Genomic DNA, 23,954 nt, shown 5'->3' with positions numbered 1-23,954 from the left:
TGGGTGACCCTCACGGAGTGACGCCGCGTCGGCCGCCCTCCCCGCCAATCGGCGCGCGAAGAAGGGCTGCGAGGCGGGCCCCTCCGCTTGATTGGCAGGGCCGGGGGGGAGGGCGGCTCCGCCTTGTGCCCACGTGAGCTTTTGGAACAGTTCGTCAGGCGGCCGCATCCCCGGACTACCCTCCCCACAACGCCCCGCGCGCGGACATCCGGCCGGCCGAGAGCGCTTTTCCGGCGCGCCGTGGCGGGCGGGCGGGGGCGCGAGGGGCGCGTCGGCGGCTTCCGATTGGCTGGGGGCGCGGCGCGCGAGTGACGCGGCGTGCGTGGGGGCGGCGTGGTTGCGCGCGCGGGGCGAGACGGCGAGGCCCCGCCCCCTGGCTCGCTCCTCCCGCTCGTGCTGGGCGGGCGCCGTCAGTCAGTCAGCCTCAGTCAGTCAGTCGTCGGGGAAGATGGCGAAGACCTACGACTACCTCTTCAAGCTGCTGCTGATCGGCGACTCGGGCGTGGGCAAGACCTGCCTGCTCTTCCGCTTCAGCGAGGACGCCTTCAACACCACCTTCATCTCCACCATCGGTCAGGCCCCGCCCCCACCCCTCCCCCCGCCGGCGGTTATTCTGGGGGGCGGGGCCTGGCTCCTGAGGGGGGGGCTCCTCATACGCCCCCCCCTAATTTCTCTCCTGCCCTTTCCTGTCTGGGTTACTCCCTTATTCCGAGGGGTTTGGGGGGGTATCTCCTCAGGCAGCCCCTCTCCCCTCCCCTCCTTCCCGGCCTGTCTGTCTCTTATTCTCACGCCCCTCTTCTGATGTGGGGTCTGTTGGGGGGGGGGTCTTATCACGCCGACCTCTCCCTTCCCAATTTTTCCCCTTTTTTGGGGGGGTGTCACTTATTCTGATGAGGAAGTTGGGGTGGATCTTTTCTTCTTGGGGGGTGAGGGTCTCTTGAGGTGGCCCCTCTTGGAGGGGGGGGTTGGGGGAGGCAGGGTCACTGACTAAGAGGCATTTGTTGGGGTGAGAAAACAGGGATGTGATGTCTCTTTTTTTAGGGGGGGGGAATCTACGCAGGCACCTTTCCTCCTTCCTTTATTTTTGCTGTGGGGGGGAATCATTTCTGCTAAGTCATTTTTATTCTAAAGAGAAAAGGAGGGTTGCCTAAGGGGGGGGGCACGCATTTTGAATCTTGTCTTGGGGACATAGCCTGAGGCAGTCCTCTGCCCTTTCCCTGCATGTTGGTGTGGGGGGGAGAGGTTGCCACTCATTCTAGAGAGGATAGGAGCATGCCGATGGGGGGGGGGAAGCCTCCTTCCCTCTGCTTTCCCTCCTGTCTAGTGGGGGTGTTGCCCCATGGTATTTATTCTCAAGCCAGTTTGGGTTTTTGTGTTTCTTTTCCTTGGACCTTCTCACAGTGGGGATGGGGGAAGGAGGCTGTATAGTGGATGGGGGGGGGGAGGCAGAGGTGTCAACTGGGGTCTTGAGCATCCCAAAAAGGCGGGAGGAGGCTCATGTCTCATTCTTGCTCGTCCTTTCTTCTCCTGCTCCTATTCAACAGCTCCATTCAGAACAAGATCTGAAGGGGGGGGGGAATGATAACATTTTCCTGTCTGAATGGGTTGCCTCCCTCCCAAACACCTTCCAGCTCCTCCACCCATGATCTGATCATTGTATTCTTTGCAGACTCAGGCTGCTAGATCTCATGATGGGAAGCTGGCTTTAGGCCCTGAGCCAGGCCATATCTTTACTTAGCTGATAGCTGCTTACAGCTAGATAGGAGGCCAGGAGCAGCTTAGAGGCCAGGAGCATATTCGGGGGGGGGGTGAGCTTTGGGGGGTCAAAGCCCCCTTCGCTGCTTGGTTCTGAATCTGCTTGGAAGTCGCTGCCTTAGTTAACATAGGCAAGACAGGGGTTTGTAGCTTTCCTCCAGATGCCGTCTCCTAAACTACAAGAATTATTGGATTTAGCTGCTCACCGTGCCTTCTGTCTTGCTGGTGTTTCCCACTGAGCGCCTCTCTAGCTTCAGTTGCATGCAAAACTTGCTCCGTTCTCTTTCTCCTCCATCGCACTCACAAGGGAAAAGCTATGAATAATCAGCTTGTTTATTAAAATATATTTACGCCACGGGCAGTAGAACCTTGGGGAAGGAGATCCATAGGAAGCTGCTGCACAGAAAGTCTGAGAACGGAATGTCTTTATCGCCCATTGCCAGGTCAGAGTATATAATAATTATTGTCATAACGGCATTCCAGATGAAGCCTAACTCTCTACAGGCAAAAGTAGCAAAAATGCTATGCAGGTAATTCAGCTGGCCAAATTCTGGCATATTTCATCCATGTTTACAGCTTGCTTCCCTGTGTAGCCCACCCTATTCCAGGCCCGCGTAGATTGCGCCCCGCCAGACAAATGCAGCTTCTCAGCCATGTAAAAGGCTTTCATGCCTGTTTGCTAATCCACATCTTAAGGGTGCCGAAAACTAGGTGGGTGGCTGTTTGAGACCCTTCAGACCCTCCTAGCTGATGGCTAAATAGTTCAGCTCAGGTTGCTGTTGAGCAGATTGTAGTCTCAGAATTCCAGAGGGGCAACCACTATATTATGGGCTCCAATTGATGTTAAAAGCCAGAAGTCTGGACTTTTAAAAATTCAGTTTAACGTGAGAGGCAGATATTAATTATTTATTCATTTATCTCCAGCCTTTTCCCCCCACGAGGACCCAAAGCTGCTTACCCTATTTTCCTCCCATTTTTTCTTACAACGGCCCTTTGAGGTCTCCCTGTCTGAGAGCATGTGACTGGGCCAAAGTCTCCCAGGAAGCCTCTGTGACAGAGTGGGGATTTGAACCCAGAACCCAGTCTGACTCTCTCCAGGCTGGCATGTTTCCAGTGAGGAATTTAGCAGTGTCCGTCTCCTCCCCTTAGCAGGGAGTAGCTGGTTTTTGCGGCCACTTTAGAAGGTATAAGCCTGTAGTGGTGGCTATAGTTTTGGGGTCACGTTCTAGACGGGTGTTTCACACGCCAGAATCATAGCCGCGAAGCAGTAGCCGCTCCGCCAAAGGGAAGCTTGTTTCTATAACCAGAGGTGATAGATTTCTGCCTGCGATAGGCAAGTAGGGAACACCCTTGTGGAGCTTTTGAACCGGCCGGCCTCGACTGAAGCATAGAGGGATCAGTTCTGTCTAGAGGGGAAAGGATCCAGCTGCTCTGTGGACTTTCTAGCACAAGTTCTGGGAAGTTCTAGGCTGCAGACGTGGGCTGCTTCCCCTCTCCACTTCTCTCGGGACTGTTTTTTGCATAGGAGCAGTTAGCTCGAAGGCCTTTTTCGTACAGGGATTGCGAAACTTTCAGGTTGGGTTGTTGGTGTTGGGCTACCCTTAACCACAGGTGGAAAAATGTCCCTATCTCTAGTGGCGTGCTTTTAGACAAGATGATACTCTCTCTCACCACAGGATATGCAGTCCTGTATACAAGTCATTATGTACCAAATATAGGCTGTAGCATGGGCATTGGCCGAGTTCTTGGAGTGTTCTTGGAGTGGAGCTTGTGTGAATTTGGAAAGAGTAATTAGTTGTTGCATTTCTATGCTTCCTTGGGCAGTGGGAGCAAAATATTTTTGGCTGATTAAAAATGGCTTTTGTAAACACATGTTTCTGAGGAATGTCTTTGTATTCCATTGAGCTTGCGGGTTTTTTTGTTTTTGTTTTGAAATAGCAATTTGTTCCTGCCGGGGCATCTTTAGAACTGCTTTCCAAAACATTTTGGTAAATTCCAAGTCTGGTCTAGAACGCGGAATTAGGTTGTTGACATTTTAATTTGCTTGTTCAGCATACAGGCCTTTGCATTGGCTTACAGGATTTGGGACACATGAAATAGACATTAAAGAAGAGGTTGAAACGGTGTGGATGAAGCATTAAAACCCGAGCCGGTAGCACCACAGTCCCAATGCTTGCTGGGCGTTCGTAGTCTCCAGAAACGTGCAAGAGAGCCTGCGAGACAGGCATCCTTAGGGAAGGAGCGCTGCAGGATGGGGCTGCCAGCAAAGGCCTGAGAGCCAGCTGCCTTCATGGCCGGCTCAGGGTATTAAGATGCTTAAACAAACTTGCTTCAGCTGATCTAAGAGTTGCGGGGGGGGGGGGGGAGAGAAAATTGATTCAAGGAAGGGTGTTCCTTTACTGTCAAGCCATTGTCATGGTAACTGGCTCGCGAGCTAAATTATTTGAATGCTGAGTGCACAGAAATAGTCAGGAAACGAAAAAGAGGGCCGCGAGAAAGCCTGCTCTAGCGGGATGTCATTTTTGGGTGCTGTACGGAGACGCTCTAATTAGCTGCGGTAACCACACTTGAGCAAGAGCGGTCATGTGCTCAGAGGCTCCGTGGTTTTCCGGCTCTGCTGGGCTTACATTGTTCCCCCGTCACTTTGGGAGGGGAGCTCCATCTGCTCCCTTCCTGGCGCTGGGGGCTTTTCTTACTTGGTGAAACCCTGGCTTTGCCTGAGCAGAGGGGCAGAATGCATTTTCGGATGTCAATCAGGTATTTCTCGGGGATGGAAGCATGACTATCCAGTGGGCATAGCTGTGCCTTCCTGTTCAAGGTGCTGCCACGATGCTCAAACACACTCTGCGCTCTTTAGCTTATCCCTAAACCTACGTTGGATTGAATGTACCCTCGGATTAAAAACAGCCCTCCCTGCTTGTTCATCAGGAGCAGCATTCATGGGCACGTGGGAACCAGGGGCAGGAAGGAGGTTTGGAGCCACTTGGAGTGTGGGGTGTGTGTGATAATACCCCTCCGGGAACTTTGCAGAGCACGCCGTGCCTCCCGCAAGTGTCTTTGAAGCCATCTGAACCAACTGGGGGTCTGTGGAGCTCCGAGTAAATTATTTAGCTTCACTCCTGCGGTGTCATTGTCTTTGTTACCTCGTGTCCCAGGTAACGAGGCAGCAACAATGGATTTCATATTTCCCCAGAATCCCAGGTGCCGTCTTAATTTTTCTTCCCAGTGGCAAGGCCTTGTCCGAACTCTCCCGGGAAGCTCCTCGGTGTGACTTTCCTTGTGTCCTAGAATCTGGCCTATCCCGGGCGACTGCAGTTGACCCTGTGGGCTGTCCCCATTGCAGATGACTCCATTGCAGGTGAGGCCCCGTTCTGTCTGCGGGGTTCAGTGGGGGGGTTCACACAGGCAAGGGCTCCCTTGCTGCTGCAGTTACTGGGGTACAGCCTGCGTGTGTGAACCAGCCCCAGGAGTGGCAGCTGGGTGTGCCTGTGACATGTGAGTGGCTGCTGGATGGCAGCCCTAAGGAGATGCCTTTTGCCCGGCTCTTGGTTAATCCTCCACTTCCAGCATCCCCGTGGCTCTCCTTGCTTTCCAGGCCCACTCCATGAACGTGGCTGCTCCGAGGGGCTGCCGCTTTCCCCCCTTGCCCTGTTTCTGGCGGCCTAACCGCTGTTTGTGGAGGAGTGGCTCAAGGCAGCGGGGCGGCCAAGCACCGGCAGGATTTCTAGCACCCCTCTAGGGTGTTGCCCAGACAAGTTGTTGAACGCTGTGTGTAGACTTCTGCTTGCGGTTGCTTAATTGTGCGTTCTCTGCGGAGATTAATGGTTTTCTACAGCGATACCAAAGTCCTGTATCTTTTGCATGGGGGCTCCACTATCCATTGTGGCGCAGAGGGATCGTCTGGCGCTGGGAAGAGCGTGAGAAAATGCAGCCTGCATCAGAGCTCTGTGGCTTGTTGGCGGAGACCGTGAGCGTGAAGATCTCATCCAGGAAGCGCCTCACTACATGATTGAGATTAGGAAGCCAGCTCTGACTCGGGTTTTCACTTTCCTCTATACCCGCAACTGAGCATAGTCGCCTCAGAAGCAGCAAAGCTCCAACTCCTGCCCTCCTCGGTGTGCTCCCCTTTGCATTTCAAGGCTCAGCTGGGCCTATTCTTTCATGCAGGGAGTCAGATGGTGTAGACGTTCTCTCTGCTAGAGTTTTGCTTCTCCCCCACCTTCCCTCAGACTTGATACATCTGTTCACACCTCTGGGCCCACGCCTCAGCATGTCTCTGTGCCACAGGGAAGTGTCTCGGACTCCAGCTCTTTGCAGTCTGGCCTCTTCTGCTTCCCTGAGAGGAAACGCTGGCCCTTCCACCGATCTCCTCTCCAAGGGGAAATGAAACTGGGGCTGGATCACATCTGCTGAACAAGCCGCTGTGGAATTGTGTGAAGAAGTCGATCAAAGGTTAATGTCGTCCAGATCACGTATGGCGCTCTCCAGCCTCACCCTCCCACGTATGCCGTTTCCCGAGGCCCTGAGATGCACATGCACTAATGCTCAGGGCCTCCTTGAAGCACCGGCCTTGTTGCCGGGCAGGGTGCTTTCTGGTTAGTTTTACAAGAGCCAGAGAGAGACGCCTTCTTCCCAAAGCCTGCTAAATTTCCCCTGCTGATAGTAACACAAGCCGGAGTTGTGCAGCTCTCACCCCGTGAGCTCAGGAGGGGTTCGGATTCCGCTCGGAAACTTGCTGACTACAAAACTCTGCAATATTTACATTCTTGTCCAAGATGATATCAGCATCTGGCAGAAGTCCACAAACACTCTTTTGTGTCAAATAATTGACTCTTTCGGAGTTCTTTTAATCCCCCCCCGCGCACCCAATTTCACTTTCTGCTTGTCCATTTTGGTTTCACCATGAATTGCAGCGCGGTATCAGTCTTTAACATTGTCGAAAGTGCACTGCAAGCTCTCAGAGAAGTGGATGGCGATTGCGTGAGGGAAAGTTCCAGGTTGAGATACAGACGTTTTGGAGCCTCAGTGGATGGGCAGCGAGGGGAGAAAGGTAGCTGGGATGCAAGATTGTCAGACGGAGCCTCCCTGGGTGACCTTGGTGGGGCCAGCCTCACCCTTTCAGCCTACCTGGCCTCACAGAGCTGTTGTAGGAGGGCAGGAGGAAAGGACGGCGGGGCAAATAGGGACTCTCAGCATCGTAGTCAACCAAAGGCCTGATCGAACCCCTGCGTGTTGCTCTGCTGAAAAACATACTCCGTTGACAAACTAAGCATCTCACACACTGGATTCTTGTTGTCGTCACCTTCTGTTATATCTAAACATATCCTGAAAAACACAATGGCTTGGTTAATTTCTCCAAAGTTGAGTCAGGAAGAGCCATCGCCGCTGATCGCAAACCGTCAGCAAGTAAACACTTTGCAAGAATCGACGCAAACTCACCAACTCATAGGCTTTGAGGCTTTCCCCTTGATAAGTGTATGCACTCCGACATCCATTCGTGCCAGAGACAGAAGGTGCAAGACCCTGAGGCAGATAAGCAAGAGGAGTCAGAGGCCTTCTCACGACGCTGCAAGGGCCGTTTCCTTCGTGGATTCCCTGGAGCAAAGAGCTGAAGAGATTCGGCAACAGGAGTAAAGAATTAACGTTTGGCTGGCCGGCCTCTAGGCCAAGAGGCCTCTGGACTCCTTGAGGGAAGGAACGGTCTTATTCTGGAGTTTATGTATTTTATTATTTCAAATTCTGTTCTATGTATGACACTTTTGGTATTTCAGTACCAAAATGCATTTTTGAATGCATTTTTGTTTGCTGGACTGGGATCGTAATTAATCAGTTTGATTTGATTTGAGATTCTGCTCGATGTCAAAGGTCTCTTCTGACACCAGGCCCTCCTGCCATCACTGGCACTTTGAGCGGTAGGGTTGCTGTCATCAGGCTGCATCCTACACTAGCTGTGTCAGCTCTTCTGGAGCATTGCTTTAACGCTGTTCTGCTCATCATTCGGGGAGAAGGCCTATCAGAAGGCCTGCTTCCTCTTCCTTACACTCCCAGAGTTTTTGCTTTGGCAAGGCTGAGGAGCCAGGAGTAACAGCTGAGAAGCACCCCCCCCCAAAAAAAAAAAGTTTTCCTCTCTTGCTCCATCTGGACAGGCATATGTGAGGACTTGAGTAATCAGGAAATGGACTGCAGGGCAAGGAAAGGGTGGAGGCAGGCAAGACGGTTTCGTTTGAGATGGCTGGTCTTGGCTCACCGAGGGAAATGTCCTGCTTGCCTGAATATCTGCCTGCCCCCAGAGCTGTGTAGGTGCCATGCTGACCTGGGGCCAGTCTTGCTGGCGAGGCAGCTGGGAGGGAAAGCACGGCAGCCTCTTCGTCTCTCCCCGTGACAGATGTCTAAGGGCTTTGTCCCCACCTTTAATTGCCAGATGGAGCGTCCTGATGTTTGTCAGGCTCAGCGTGGCGGGGCAACGAATGTTTTGTCCCACTCAGCCTCAGTCAGTCTGCAACAATAGCGCCTGATGCTCCAAGCACCTTCCTACGAGATGTAAGAGGGGGAACTGCTGCATCTTGAGACCTTCGCAGGCTGGAGCACTGACTTACTGCTTGGCCCAAATTGGGCACCCGGATTTGGCTTCAGTCCGTGTCCTTGCAGCACCGTGGCCTTTGGGTTTCTTCCGTGGAAATTCGCCTCTTTTGATAGTTTGCAGTAGGACTTATCAGCGGGCGCTGTGTGTTCTGAGGCCAGCCTCTCGTTCTTGGATCCTGTGCCCCAGTGCAGCCCTCTAAGGCTAGGCCCCGGACGTTGTATCTGAGGAGGCGTGCGGGCGCACGAGAGCTCATCCCTTGAATAAAACTTTGCTGGTCTTAAAGGTGCCCCTGCTGGACTCTCAGTTGGTTCTCCTGGTCTCCTGGCAGTGAAGTGGGTGTGCCGGTATTTCTGAGTAGCTTACCCCGTATTCCTGCTTCTTAGCACAAGTGGCCCTTAAAAGCCTCGAGAGCCCAGCATCGCTGAAGACTCCAAGGCTCCATGATGTGAATCGCTTATTCTGCCTCGGCTCATTTCCTGGATTCTCTCCCCCCTCGGAAAAAAAATCTGAGCTTGCTTCCAGCAAGGAGCCCTCTTGCGTCAAACGGGGACTGACTTTGCTGTGTTCCGCTCTGTGTGTGGGCGTTTCTTGTAGCAGACCGTTCATTCTGACCGAGGAGAGGCTAGCTGCGTTCAGCAAAAATGAACAAGGGCATAAATACAAACGCAGCGTCTTAAAGACTTAACAGATTTGTCGGGGAAAGATGGGGCTTTCAGTCTCCCCTCACAAGCGTTAGATTCTCGTGGCAATACTCCCTGTGACTTCGTGGGAGATTGGCAGTGCTGTTGAGTGTCATCCTGTATTACAGAAAGGGGATTGAGATGTATGGTGGCCAAACCGTGCAAAGGGCAGGAATAGAACCAGGACCTTAGGGCAGTTCCCCCAGGGGTGTGAAGACATCTACAAAAGGCCGGAACCCTTCCAGTCTTGAAAAGTACCTGTTTTAAATATTGTGTGGGTGAGATAGCAATGAAACAATTCCTTTCCAAGAATATCCATTGAACCAACAGCCAAGGAAGCTGGACTTCACAGTACCCAGACAGATTAGGGGAGGTTATGCCCCTCTGGAAAACTGATTTTTGTGGTTTGCCTGGCCAAAGAAGGTCTTCAAGGAGTCTTCAACCAACTCGTCCGTTCCCTGTCTTGTAGCAGCCCAGTGTTGCAGCTGAAGTCCTTGGCTTCCCTTTGTGAACCTTCCTGGAGCCAGCGAGGCGAGGCCCGTCAGCCTGTTAGGCACACATGCTTATCTGGTCTGAACAGGATTTTAGGGCTAGTGCTAGTGGACCCGTGGGGTGGGCAGTTTGGTTAATCCGGGGAGGTGATGGGTGTTTCCGTGGTTTTCTTTGGCAGGCGTACTCACCGGGATGGGCCACCTTCTGCCGACCTTCTCGCCACCTCCGGCTTGAAAGTGGGGAGCTTCCGAGCTCCCGCCAGTGGGAAACTCTCCTTGTATCAAACGCAAACCGTTCTCTGCTGAAATGGGATTCTTTTGTATTCCCTCTGCTGGCCATATGAACTTCACACACTTGCATTCCATACCGCTTAGGCAAGGGGCTTCTCACAGCGCTATCCTTATACATCTTAATGAGGCGTCGTTTGCATGCATGGGTTTCCCTGGACAATGGCCTGACTGTGGGCTGCTCGGGGGCTTGACTTGGGACAGCGTCTGGGAACAATTGCAGGATTGATCGGTCGAGGAGACTAATTCTGCAAGCAGGCAGGTTGGCCCTTCCCTCCTCAAAGGGAGGCAGGAGGGATAAGGAGGGCGCCGGGATGGGTTCAGTTGGGCCGGGCTAGCAGGCGAGTGGCATCTGCAGCCATTCCCCCTGAAGATGACGCGCTAAAGATTTATTAATTTTCATTTTTTTTTCAATTTATCCGATGTCCCTCCCAGCATGCTGTCTCGGGGCATCTTCCAGCATTTTAAATCATAAACTTACATGGTAAAACTACAAATTATCAATAAATCATAAAAATAAACCACACTGGTTGTTTTGCCAGTTAATTGGTTCCAGAACGTTTAAATCTTGTCTTGGTTTTGGGGGGAGGGGGGGTCCATATAGAGGGGGCCCAGGCAGTGCTTGGCCAGATCCATTTGGTGTTTATTGGCCCCAAACAAATGCCTGGCGGAGCTGACCCTTAGGGGCCCTTTGCTCCTCCAGGAGCAACTTCCACCAGGTCGGGGCCAGGACCGGAAAGGCCCTGGCCCTGGTTGAGGCCAGACGTACGTCTTTTGGGCCAGGGATCCCCAGTTTGTCAGAGTGGGATGATTTTAGTGTCCTTTGGAGAGGTAGTCTGAGATGTGGTCCCTCAGGTACGTAGCCGAGTTAGCTTCTAGTTTTAATTCCTGCCCCAGCTGGATATCACATCTGCTCGGTTCTTGCTAAAAGTCCTGAAAATGAAGCTTCGGTAGCTGTCAGGACAGAAATACTTTTGCTCATGCCATCCTTCCCTTTCCAGGGCTCCCCTTTGCTGCAGAAGAAAGGCCTTTCCAGTTGGGCGCAGGAGGGCCTCTTCCGGGAGGGGTGCTGTGCAAGCCCAGTTGTGCCTCTCCTGGCCCTGGCTGTCGAGATCTGACCCGGCTCCGGCCCTCTGTCTTCAGTAGTGACTCAGCCTCTCATTCATGTCAGTGCTCCTGCCAGATAAGGACTTGAGAAGCACGTGTGGAAGTCTGGCTTAGTGGGCTTAGTCTGGGGAGCACATCGAAGCTGGGTTGTCACCTGAAGAGTTGTGAGAAGGCCTTAAACTTGTTAAAACTGCATTTCCCACACCATATTAGTGGGTCTTCAAAGTCTTGGGGTTCATGGTCTCATCCCATTAGGGGGCTGAGGATCTTATGGGCCTGTGTCTGAGGGACTGGTAAATAGGTCACCCCAAGTAATCGTGGACCCATAAGTGACAGTTGCAGGCCCTCCCTGGTTCGGCCTACTAACTTTTACTGACATGTCTCCAGCCTCATCATTAGGGTGTCCTTGTAGGCAAGTTAAGAGGGGTAGTCAGTGCTGGGATTTGTCCTTCTTTCGCACGTGTGCCTTGTTCCCTTGTTATCTTTATACATCGGGCAGAAGGCTGTTTGCGTGAGACTCTGACCACAATTAATGCTCATTTTCCCTTTCCTGTTTACCTGGTTCTCTTTCAAGCTCATGTCTAATTTCTCTCACTTAGCTTGTTTCCTTTGGTCTCTCGTAGCGTGTTTATGTAAAACATTTTGAGGACCTAAATGGCAGGAAGTGGCTGCGATATCGGCCTTTTAAAAATTAATATTCAACGCTGATTGAGTCGTGTCAGTGTGGACAGGCGGAAGGCTGCAGCGTGTGAGTTAACATCTCTTTTGATTGGTAGAAGTGGGTGTCCGTATTTTCCACACATCCCCATCCTTAGTGAAATAACGTTTGCAGAGTCCGCAAGAAACCTCTGGGGATTATTTGGGGGAAGTAGAGAAGAGGAAACTGCATGAAAAGTGGTCCCCCTCTGCCCCAGCTTGGCCTGCAGAGAAGAGGGAGGTGAAGTCGCTGGGCTTTCTTCCACCTCCGTTTAAACAGGCCACAGGGAATGTCCCAGGTGCCTTTTTGTTGTGCTGTCTGCACACTGTTACCCTGGCAGAGGGTCAAGGCCGGATTTTCCTCACCTAACTCTGCTTTATTGTTTATTATTATTGTTTATATTTCTTATGTTTGTATACTGCCCCTCCCACAAATGGGCTTGGGGTGGTTCACAGCATAAAAACAAGCATCAGTAAAGCCATAAACGGTTCTCTTCTGTTTTGCTCTGTAACGTTTTTTGTTTTTTGTTTTGGTTAATCTTTTAAATTCTACTTTTATGGGTTCTGAAGCCATCCGCATCTGCGTTCCTTAACTGCTACGTGTGGTTTCCTCTGTGTGGAGTACTCACTTGAGGAGTTAATTACTCTGAGTGCTAAAACAGGATAGTTTTCTACCTGGGGTTAAATTCTCTGAGGAGCTGATCTCAGGTATGGAAGGTGGGATAAGTCTGTGACAGGATGGAGCTGGGAGTCAGTCAGGGGCTTCCTGGGTCTAAGAAGTGTGTTGATTCAGCAAGGTCAGGCTGCTCAGAATCCTAGAATTGGAAGGGGCCTCCAGGGTCATCTAGTCCAACCGCCTGCACAATGCAGGACACTCACAACTACTTGCTCATCCACAGTGACCTCAATCTCATGCCCATGTGATCCCCCCCCCCCACCAAAAAATCTCCAGAATCTAGCCTGGCTTCCTCCCTTCCAGCTGCACCCCCCTGTTTTCTCTTTTCTTCGCCCGTGTCAGGCAGATGCTTCTGGGGAAGAGAGCCAGAGGTTGAAGTTCGGAAAGATTAGTGGTCTTTGTGACTTCGTACGGCATGACACCATCATGTTGCAATTGTGCTCCACCCTGCAAACATGCCACCCAGGCAAAGCATTGTTTCCTCAGAGCTGTCAGTGTCTCTGGCCCTGATTCTAAGAAGCAAACCTGAATGTTTCATTGGGCCTTAAGGCACGACTGGCCTTTTTGAGACCTCAAGGGCTAAGCACTGACCCAGCGTGCTCATGGCCTGCAGACCCTGTGGCTGGGGGGGGGGATTAACACAGGGGATCCTGCAGGGGTTAGACGTCAGGCTTGGGATCTAATCTTTGTGCGGGGAAGGTGTTCTGTGCACGGCAAATATTAACTTCAAAACCAGCGAAATGATCCCTTCGTGGGCCTTGGAGTCGTGCATTTGAGAGGGAAAGGGAAACGGGGCTCTCCTGTGAAATCTCTGCCTGTGCTCGGCCTGTTTTCTGAAGTGCCGCGTGAAGCCCCCTCTCCTCGCAGGCCCATGGCGCAGAAGAAGTCTCCCCTCGCCCCCCAGCCTGCTCCTCCTCTCGAGGCCTCTCGCATCCTGTTCCTGCCAGAAGACGTGAGGCTTTGCAAAGAGGCGGCAGAGCCATGCGGTGCACAGAGGCCGCCGGGCTTGCAGCTGCGCCACTCGGAAACGGAAGCCAAATTTGCTCGCGATAAAAGGGCAAAGCCCTTGATGGGCCCGAGAGGCGTTAAACTGGGCCCTGATAGCGTCTCTGGGGATGAAATTGCGTCTCCTCTCTCACTTCCGTGAACAGGCAGCAAACGAGTCTTCAGTCTGACTCGTTGGAGTGGCCTACATAGCAGGGTTGGTTTCTTTTCTTTTTATATTGCTATTATATTTTAGCCATCACGTTGGCAGGCCAAAGACTCCAGCACGCAGCCCTTTCAGAAGGTAGCTGCTGATGAGTCGCGTGTTGAGGACAAAATGTGAGGGGAGGATGGGACCCACGTGTCTTTGGCCCCTGTGCTGTGGCTTGCCACTTCTGGCTGGGCGGGCGAATTTCTGCTTAATGGGCAGAGCAGTTTGAGTCAATGCCATCCCCTCTACCTGGAGAATACCAGGGAGCCTTACTGAGGTGGGGAAGGACCTGATGCAAAGTGGGAGGCATTGGTGCTTGCCCTGCGGTGCTTGCTGGCCCTTGAGGGGCAGACCCTTGGGGAGACCCTTGCCCTCGGTAAAGACTTTGCATATGTTGAGGATGTGACCAGAGAGAACCCCCTAGGCGGTGTCTTGCGGGAGGGTTCTCCTTGTATCCTGCCCAGTTAGTGCCCTGCGCTGGACTCAGACACGTGCCAAGCTCTGTAGGTGCCCGTACCTGTATGGGGGGTTATTCTGCCATTTCCTTCGGAAGCAGTGGCCTCGTCTGCTTACCTGTGGCTGGAATGGCCTCCAGGAGAGCTGCGTAAGACCAAGTTGCGTGTCCTGCCTCATAGTTTGCGAAATTCGGAAACCCTCATCTGGGGAGCGAGATGCTGGGTCAAAGCGTCGTGTCCGGAGCGAGGCTGAATTCTTAAATACCTAAGGAATGTCGCTTAGTGTGAAACCTGGATTAGCATCCGCCCTTCCCGTTACTCCTTGGATTAGCCGCTGTCACGAGCTGTAGAGCCATCACATAAGCACCTCTGCGCAGGGCGCATGGATACATCCCCTGTGAGGTTGCGAGGGCTGTACCAGCCTACCTGCAGCCTTGATTGGGGCACAGGCAACTCTGGGGCTTGTTGCCGCACACAGCTTACACCTGCCTAATTTTCATAATTCATGGAGTGGTTGTGAAAGGCCGTCAAAGACGCTGATCTTCTCCCCTGCCTTTGGGCGGACAAGCGGAGCAGCCGTGCTTTTATTTTGGGCTTGTAAAAGTTGTGCTTTCTAAGCATCGCTGCGGGTCGGCCGCCTGCGTGATCCCCTTGCGGAAGGCCGCAGCGGCGCGAGGGACGATCCCACGAGAACCAAGCGCTGTGAGAAACTCTCCTCGGGGCGGTGGGGCTTATCTCTCCTGAAAAAGCAAGCCTTTGTTTCTGTTGCAAAGTTTGCTTAGACCCCGTATCTTTGTGTGCCAAGCAATGCTGCCTCCGAGTCTGTCACTTTTGTGTCTGAATTCTGATTGCCTCCTACAATCTCATGATGTCTTCAAAGGATTGGGGGAAGCCTAACAGCCCACCTCCTTCAAGCAGGGCCCAGAGGCCAGAGGAAAGTTCCCCATGTCAGCTTGGTGGCCTCACTTCTCTGATGTTGTAAAACGGGTGGACAACCAGGGGCACACATGCGAAAACTCTGCAGTGTCTCTCAGTGATAGTGTTGGAGCAGCTGAAAATAAATGGGGGGGGGGACGCCTTGGGGCATGCTCTTGTTTCCCCTTGGGTGGAGAACCAGCCTCGTGTGCCGCGCCAAATGGTTGAGCCTCCTGAGCTTTGGCTCCCACATTGGAGGTGCTGCTTAAGCTGACTCCGCTGCAGACTAGAGCCTCAGTCCGCCAGCTTGCCTGGCTAAACTGGCCTGGGCTTTCTCAGCCTTCTCCTCCTCCTCGTTCCACGCAACCTGCCCGTCAGGAAACGGCCGCAGAGTCACCAGACCCAGCGCTGCCTGCCGAAGGGTGCAGCTCGCTCGCCACTTCCTGTTTCTAAAGTGAGGAAACAAAGGAAACGTCAGCAGAGGGAGAGATGGCTCATTTGTGCCGCTGCCGTGCTCAGTGAGAGCACCAGGCCTGCGTAAGACTTCCCATTGTTCTCGCGGGGAGAGAAAGCTTGGCTCTTGCTCAACTTGGGACTGGAATTTGGCCTCTGATTTCCACGGCTTCCTTAGTTATACCTTTAAACCAGGTGAACTTCTTGGGGGAAGCTGCATTCATCTGTTCCGCCACAAAATAAAACGAGTGTTTTGTGGCGCCTGAAGGGTTTTTTCTGGTTCGACCTCCCTCCATCAGATGCCCGGAGCATGGAGATTGTTGTCTGGAGATCTTCATGGCCAGAGCTCTAACAGGCAGGAGAGGGGGAGTTGTAGCAGGGCCAGCAGACCCCCCCCCCACACACTTGTAAGTCATGCAAATGTTAGTCCCTCAAAGCTATTGTGGAACTATTGTGGTTGTTACACTTAATTGGATGAGGAGGGCACTGGAAGGCCCCTGGGGTATCTTGAACTCCTGATAAGGCAAGAAAAGTAACACATCCTTTCAAAGTGGGTAGGGCTGAGCCAGTGGAGCAGAAGAATGGGAAATCTGTTGAGTTAAAATACAGGGCGGGGGGGGGGGGGGGAGGTGTTAGGCAACATTCAGAGACGGTCCAGAAAAGAAATCTCTCCCTGGAGAGCCACAGTTTGGCCACCCGTGACGGATGCCTGCTTTAGTGCTCTGGAAAATACTAAACGTATGCATGTTTCTTGCTGTTAAATCACTGTGTCATCTGAGAGGAGAGTAGCAGGACAGGATAGAATCCTAATGGGAAAAAATATCTTTTTTGTTCCCTAGGAATTGATTTTAAAATCAGAACCATAGAACTAGATGGGAAGAAAATCAAGCTACAGATATGGTAAGTCTGTCCGAGCGTTCCTTGATCCAATTTGATAAACCCGCGTCCTCAGCCGATCCCTAGTGGGGGGGGGGGGGGGGCTGCAGGATAAAGAGGCCGCCTGCAAAACTTTCCTTGAAGCATGACAAAAGAATTGGGGGCCTCATTACTCAGCACTCAAATCAGCTCGTGAAAACTGGCAGCAGAAAAATGTTGGCAGCTAAAAGGGCAAGGCTAGGCAGGCCCCAGGGGTTCAGGACCAAATAACCGACCACTGGATTGGCAGCTCACCTCTTGCAGGTCGGTGGAAAGCAATAAAAACTTTCCCTGGGGCCCGTCTCTCCAGCAAGATAACTTTTGGTTAGGCAGCCTTGTTGAGGCCGCAATGCCCAGTTCATCCTGCCCTGTGCGTTGTTCAGTGTGTTCTGTAAACTTACAAACTCCTCCTCGATCATAAGAAGTCTCGAGCACTTCCCCCTGGTGGCCGTCCCGTGTCTGTACAGCCGTCTTCAGCTTAGAAGTAGCGTCTAAACCGCTCTTGGGAGAATGCTGTCCTCGAAGGGAGCCTCAGCTGGCTTCCAGATAAGCATGTGGGGATTGAGGCCCGAGCCTGCCGCCTGCAATGGCCGACAGTTTCAGTACCCATTTCAGAAGTCGTGGGTACCTGGAGTGGGGCTGCTTGAGCTTGTCTAAAGTGGAGCTTAACTGCAGGGTGGTCTCTGCATGTTACTCCTCAATGGAAAAGCTCAACGTGGTTGGGTAAGAGTGGCAGTTTTGGGGGAGGGATTAGTGGCCGAGCACTACATTATTTGCATTTCCCCACCCCACTCTGCAATCTGCTTTGGTTTAATTCCAGGGACACGGCAGGTCAGGAGAGATTTCGCACCATCACAACTGCGTATTACAGAGGAGCTATGGTGAGTACCCATTTCCAAGCTGGACTTTGCTGCTGATCGTCTCTGACAGGAGAGGCCAGCCTTTGAGAGCCTGTGGGCACTTTTGGAATTCTACCACGGTGTAGGGGCGCAGCCACAAAATGGCAGCTGCAGGAGGTGGAGCCAGACACAAAATGGCTGCTACGAGGTGGAGCCAGCCACAAAATGGCTGCTGCAGGGGTTGGAGCCAGACACAAAATGGCTGCTGCGAAGTGGAGCCAGCCACAAAATGGCTGCTGCAGGGGTTGGAGCCAGATACAAAATGGCTGCAGGAGGTGGAGCCAGCCACACAATGGCTGCCCCAGCTTATTGTCAGTCACACAGTGAAGATCCCCGTTGAGTGTGATGATCTAACCTTTCTATCTCTTACTAGGGAAAGATCTAAGAACCAAAGATTCTAAAACAAAATACGTTTTTATTTGTCTTGCAAGGATAAGTTGGAATGAAATTTGTATGCATAACTTTTAATACTGCTTAACGTAAGGGAAGCCCAATCAATCTAGGTGGGCGGGGAGAAGAACGAGGGCCAATGGGAAAGCGGATCCTCCACTTGTCTGCTCACGCACCTGTTCGGTTTGGAGGGGGATTCCGGGGGTCCCGGCGGGAGCGGAATGAGGCGGGTGGGGCTCCTTACTGACGGTGGCTCTGCTCTCTCCAGGGAATCATGCTGGTCTACGACATCACGAACGAGAAGTCTTTTGACAATATTAAAAACTGGATCAGGAACATCGAAGAGGTCAGTCTCTATGGCAGGGTCTGAGTCGGCTTCACGCGTAACAAGAACTGCCCAGTAGAACGTTTAGGGGCTCTGAAGGCCTGTGAAGGACTGTGTCCCGAGCACCCTGCGGCCACAGGAGTCCTTACCATTCAAGAGGCTTTCTGAGCAGGAGTGTCCTGCCGTCGCCCATCCCATTTCAAGCACAGATGTCCCTGTTTCACCCAAGGAAGCCCCTACCAGAATGGGGCGTGGACCGTTACGCTCAGCCTGCGTAAGAACCGATTTCCCGCAGGAGGAGCGGCTTGTCTAGACCTGGCCTTCGCATTCTCCCTGCAGCGCTCTGCCCAGCCGTGGCTTTCCTAGTGCTCCCGCTGCCACTCTGTTCATAGATGAGTTAGTCCTCAGGCACCCCTTTGCATGAGAAAGGTGCTCCTCCTCTTTAGCTTGAACGCGAGAGTGTACGAAACAGGCTGAAATCAAGAGCCCCCTTTCATCCCCTGACTAGGCCCGCCAGACGGACTCAAGCCAAGCGGCACGTAGCGCTCGGTTGGTGACTTGGTTGTGTTTCACATTTCCCCTCTGTTCAGCACGCCTCTTCAGACGTAGAGCGGATGATCCTGGGGAACAAATGCGATATGAACGAAAAAAGACAAGTTTCCAAAGAAAAAGGAGAGAAGGTGAGTCCTGCCAACTGAAAAGCTCTTTGGGCAGGGCCTCCGATGTCTCTTGAGTGAGAACTGCGCGTGCTGCCTCCTTCATCAGTACCTCTGCTGACTTGGGGAGAAGTCCCCCTTGCCTCGCTTACGGGCTCTGTTTGGATCTAGTTTCCCCCCTGCTGTTACCCGAGCCACAGAGAACCAAGGCGTTAGGATGAGAGACGTCTGGAAGGAAACAGAAGCACAGCATCAGTATTCGCACGCTGTACAGGAAGTACATAGCAGAACCCAACTTACAAGAAGCTGTCTACAGCAGTCTGGAAGCCCCAGTCAGTTATCCAAGGATAGCTCTTCTGGTCTTGATGGTGTGAAGAGAATTGGGTGTTTTATGAACGTAGCATGTTAAATGTGGCTTCCGCCCCCCCCCCTCCAGAGTTGTGTTACATAAATGGCAACACGTTACATACCAACGCAGTGTAGAAGCCAGGCTCCTAAGGGCAGTGGGAGTGCTGCCTTCTGTGTTGTGTGTGCAGGAAACCTCCCAGGCCCCACCGATCCAGGGTCTCTCTGTGCTCACCAAGACCCTCTAGTTCCTCCAGGCAGGGCTGGCCTTGAATGCCAGGAAGTGTGAAGGGGAAGGGAAGACTGGACAAGCCGTCTCCTCCCACCCCCGAATCCTACGCCCGGTGCTTTGTACACAGGCTCAGGGGGGATCTCTTCTTCTGGCTTGCCGAAGAAGGTTTGCACTTCTTACTTATCTGTAGCCACTCCAGCACTTCTTCCATGTGCTTACAAACTTCTAACGCTCTCTTCCAGCTGGCAATTGACTACGGCATCAAATTCCTGGAGACGAGTGCGAAGTCGAGCATAAATGTGGAAGAGGTAAACGGGGACTGAATTTGCTGACCACCTGCCTGGCCGCTGGAGGGGGAGGTCTGTGAGGGACAACGAACCCTGGGGACTCAAGGGAGCTGGCTTACCTGTATTGCTGCCTTGAGCCCATCTGCCCTATGCACAGGGGCCCTCTTTTGCCATACAGATAGGATGTGGGGAGGGGGTTGACTTTTTGAGGCACTACATATTGGGATTACTTGGAGCCTGGAAAATGAATCTTCTGCTCTCAGGCATTGCTTTGGAGCTGATTCCCCTAAGCCCAAAACTCAATAAATAGTAAAATGGGTTAAGAAAAGCATTTACTGCAGGGCTCCTCTAAAGCAGGTCGGGGGTGGGGGTGGGGGTGGCACCCTAAGGGGCTCAGATGTTAGTTGGCCTGGAGGGGACTCCCCAGTCCTCTTGCACTCACTAATCGTTCTCCCCCCCCCCTTTTCCCCCCCCTCCCCTCTCGGTTCCAGGCTTTCTTCACTCTTGCACGGGATATTATGACAAAACTCAACAGAAAAATGGTTGGTTTTTTGTCTCGCCTTGTCCTGTTTGCAGGGATCTGCAAAGTGTAGCCAGAGTTTGTGCCCCCAGCTGACTCTGTCCGTTTCCCTTGGGTGGGAGAGCGGGAGCCCCCTGCCTCTTTGCCCTGCTCATGTCAGATTGATCCCTTGATTGGTCAGATTGGATTTGGGGTGGGGGGTGCGGGGCAGGCCGCAGCGGGCGTCCCCAGGCCCTGCCTCCCTGACGCCTTTCTCGTCTCCCCCCGTAGAACGACGGCAGTTCGGCGAGCGCAGGCGGCCCCGTGAAGATAACGGAGAACAGATCGAAGAAGAGCAGCTTCTTCCGATGTGCGCTGCTTTGATGAACTCCTCATGAGATGAGACTGCAGCAGACCTAGAGAGAACAAAACAGAGACCCCTTTCCCGCTTCTTTGAAAGCACCTGCGGCTCGCCCGGCCCCCAGAGACGCCCCCGCCAGGCTGCTTGCTGAAAGCTCTCTTTGAGCACCGAGGGGGCCGAGCCGTGAAGTTCACTCTGCTTTTCCTCCACGCCGGGGGGGGCTCCCTCTTCTCAGACGTGGACGCCACGAGGTTGAAAGAGACACACCTGTGCAGGAGCTACGTCGACATGTCCTTTCCTGCTTTGGTCTCACTGCCTGCTTCAGGAGCTGCCATGGTTCCCCCCCCCTTTAAACTGTTGCACGTCTGTATCGTCAGCCTCCCCCTGCCTGTCTGCACAGTCTTAAGCCCTTGTTTCTGCACAGCGTTTTTGTCTGGCCGGAGATCCTTCACCCCTTGCCCAGGTTTCTGTCTCCCCCCCCCTCCCCCCCCCCCCCGTTTGGCTACCAAAAAGGCACGGTTCTGGCCACTGTCGGGTGTTGCACTTGGTTGTCAGGAGATTGTCCCGTTTCTCCTTCCCCTGCGTACGCGTGGGTACCCCTGGGCTTTGTGAGCGGCCGTTGGGAGGTCTGTGGGGTCCTCCCCTGTCCTCGGGGAGTCTTCCTTTGTGGTGCAAGTTACGCTTCAGAGGACACATGATGGGTGTCGAGAGGTTGAAACTCCCAAACCTTTGCTTTGAGGGTGGTGGTTCCCACCTGTGCCTGGGAGGAGGGGAAACCGGTCTTTGTGAGGCTCCTCGGGCAGAGACGCGGCCGCTGGCGGTTGGCCAGAGTTGGCCCTTTCTCCGGCACACAAATACCTGTGAAATAAACGGGGCCACGTCATCTGGCGACGGGAAGTTTTGAACAGCCCAGGCCCTTGAAGTTTGCCTTGAAGAAATGCACGGGCCTTTTTGGGTGGAAAGACCCCTGCTTTGGCAGAACGTAGGAGGTTGGTTTTCTTTCTCTCGGCAGCCAAACCCATGAAAAGTTCAAGGGACGCGTTGTCTTTTTCCTCTTCGCCACAAATGATCTAGCTGACTTCTTACCTCGCCTCCCGTTCATCGATCCGCTGTGTCCAGTGTGGCAGCAGCTGGTGCCGCCTCCTGCTTTCTGCTTCCTCTTTAAACGTGAGGAAAGGCACAGCCCGGCTGCGTTTCCATAAGGGAGGTCTTGGGAAGGAGAGCGCAGTCTGTCTGTCTGTCTGATAAGGGCCGTTCCTGCAGGGATCTGGTCACCGAGCCAGTGGGCCAGGCCCTGCGTGCAGGCAGAAGCGTGGTTGCCTTTTCCACTCAAGGGAGAGCCCCCACCCCGTTATTTGTTCTGCTGATTAAACTGCGCCCCAAAACGTTGGCTGATCCGAAGCAGGTGCTTCAGTTTGACTGGCGTGCCAAACCTTGGCCCTGTCCCCACTGCCACTCCCAGTTCAAGGCTCCGTCTCCCTTCCCCACTCAGTATCTGGGGCTCCAGTGCCCACTGTGGGCTCCTCGCCGGCTAGGCAAACCCCCCCAGGCCGCCCGTCAAGCGCTCCGGCCCAGAACCTCTCTTGGTTCTGCATCTTGGGCCGGTCAGGGAAAGGCGTGTTCCGTGGAGATGGTCCTTTGAGTTGTGCCCCAGCTTGTTTGCCGTGTCGGAGAGAGATTCGGGTAGATTTAGCAGGAAGGTTAAGCAGGAGAACAACGGGCACCCCGGCAGCAGCTTGCCCTGCAGTGGGAAAAGGTTAAAGGACTACCCCCCCCACACACACACACACACACAAAATGTGCTTTCTTTACAGCACAGGGTGACTCTACCCATGACGACCGTCCCATCTTTTTGCCACCTCCCCCTTGGCTGTGTTCTTCCGTTTGTCGTTCCTGAGGTTGTCAGACCCGCGGATGCTGGCGGGTCCTCTGACTTGGCTTCTCCGTGGCTCCTTCCCGCTCTCGGCTGGCAGTTTCCCCCCTGGGTTCTGTGCACAAGCGTCGTCTCTGTGAATTTCAAGTGCTTCTTGAAGCGGCAGCAAATGGGGGCTTCTGCTCCGTTTTATTAAAATAAAAAAAGAAAACCTTGCTATTTTCTTACTTCTAGCCGTGTTGAAATGTACATAATTTGAGTAAGACCATAGGAAATCCACTTTATGCTCGGCACGATGATGCCGCACAGTTAAACTTGGCTTTGTCGATGTTAATGTTGAATTTATTTTTTCCTGTGAAAGGAGTAGTGATGGTATTGTCTGTTCCCTGCTGAAGTTCTGGAGAGGATTTTGTTTCCTGTGAAAGCAGCCGTAGTCTTAAGGGGAGACCCAGTGCGTCCCTGCTGCCGCCGAGGCCAGGCGTCGAGGGCTGCTGCGTTCAGGAAGGTTTTCTGCCGCCTTCTCCGGCTGCGGGGCCTGTTCCCTTACTGTGTCAACCAGCTGATTGTACCGAGTTTCACTTCCGATGCTCCTCCAGAGTGCTGGAGGTGCGCACACACATCTAGGGCATAGCCTGTCTCTGCGGCGCATGTGCACGAGACGGGCTTCTCTTGCTGCTGAACGCCTCTGGTGCATTCTGGACAGCCGCTCTGTGGAAGAGCCGTTTTCCTGTTCAGGCTTTTAAAAGTCAAGGTTGTTCACGTTGAACCGATGCCTTCTCTGCCCCATGGTGTGAGTTTCTGGCCTTGATGCGAAGACTTTTGTTTTCACTTTTGCAAAGGGCAAGCTTCCTTCCTCTTGGTCAGGCAGGAGACCCTCTGTCCTCCGCTCCCTTGGCTTCCCAAAGTTTCAGTAGCTCGGCTTAAATGAGAAGATGCCTGCTGGAAACAGACAGTAGCTGAATAAATATTTTTGTCCCGGTGAAACCTTGTGTCATGCAGTTGGCGTTGAGTTCTTTTAAGTTTACACATAGAGTGATACATTTGGATTTCTTCCATGCCGATGAAAAATGAACCTTTATTGGGCCTGGCACACTTTCTGTACAGTACTTGTGAAATACTTTTCAGCTTTTTTTTTGGGGGGGGGGGGCAAGTGTAGCGTCGTCGGGTGCTTTTTTGGTTTTTACATCTCACTTTGAGACCTGCAGGAATCCGGTCCATGACTTCTGTGAGCCAAAAGAGGTGCACAATGAAACTTCCAGCTCTGTCAGCTGTCTGGTGGGTAACAGCTCGGAAGGGTTTGTGGCAGATCAGAAGTGTGCAGCTGTTTTGGGGATGACAGGAATGGCCTGATTAGAAGGAGGGGAGGGGGGGATTGTAAGGCTGCAGATTTAAGAAACGGCCGATGCTCCATTGTATGAGAAGCCTACTCTCAGGTAGACATATATCAGAAACCTTCATGGGCAGAATGCCTACTCTCAACTTCATATATAATCTTTTTTCTTCTTCTGGGTTCTAGGGAATTTTTAGTGCATCCCTATGGCCTTGCAGGCTCTTCCCCCAGCACAAATAGTCCTTTCTTGGCTTCTCCGAATGCAGTATGCTAAATTCTGAGAGTCCCCGCATGACCTTTGACACAGCCCAGGTTTTTTGTTTTTGGGGGGGTTTTTTTACATGCCGTTGTTTTCTGCCCCACGGGAAGCGTATTTTTCACTGCTCCGAAGGTTTCAGGCGGAAGAGCTCCTGCAGAGAATGTGGACGTGTCATGTGGTCGCCGTGTAAACCTGATCATTAACTGTGTACTGATCCTGTGTAAAAAGACAAAGGGGGTGGGTGGGGAGGGAGGGAGGGGGGCGTTATTTCAATTAAACTCTTTTATAA

At 52.9% G+C, this 23,954-nt stretch overlaps 1 protein-coding gene across 1 annotated transcript; it reads left to right on the top strand.

The window, feature by feature from the left end:
• The first annotated feature begins 337 nt into the window (after positions 1-337).
• Positions 338-23,060, top strand: RAB8B (RAB8B, member RAS oncogene family). Its single transcript, XM_077318009.1, has 8 exons — positions 338-572; positions 16,134-16,194; positions 17,030-17,090; positions 17,767-17,844; positions 18,414-18,503; positions 19,299-19,364; positions 19,835-19,885; positions 20,134-23,060. The coding sequence occupies exons 1-8, from the start codon at positions 449-451 to the stop codon at positions 20,224-20,226; spliced, it is 624 nt and encodes a 207-aa protein (XP_077174124.1). The 5' UTR covers positions 338-448; the 3' UTR covers positions 20,227-23,060.
• Positions 23,061-23,954: the final 894 nt, after the last annotated feature.

The sequence above is a fragment of the Paroedura picta genome, chromosome 18, assembly GCF_049243985.1.
Source record: "Paroedura picta isolate Pp20150507F chromosome 18, Ppicta_v3.0, whole genome shotgun sequence".
In the NCBI taxonomy this organism is placed as follows: Eukaryota; Metazoa; Chordata; class Lepidosauria; order Squamata; family Gekkonidae; genus Paroedura; species Paroedura picta.
Note: the sequence above shows the minus strand (reverse complement) of the source record. Positions and strands in the feature narration are given on the sequence as shown.

Excerpts from the sequence above, each read along its gene's own strand:
- RAB8B (XM_077318009.1), top strand. The coding sequence starts at position 449 with ATGGCGAAGACCTACGACTACCTCTTCAAGCTGCTGCTGATCGGCGAC. Across the intron at positions 17,091-17,766 it reads CGTATTACAGAGGAGCTATG|GGAATCATGCTGGTCTACGA; the intron begins GTGAGTACCCAT and ends TGCTCTCTCCAG. Across the intron at positions 19,365-19,834 it reads CGAGCATAAATGTGGAAGAG|GCTTTCTTCACTCTTGCACG; the intron begins GTAAACGGGGAC and ends TCTCGGTTCCAG.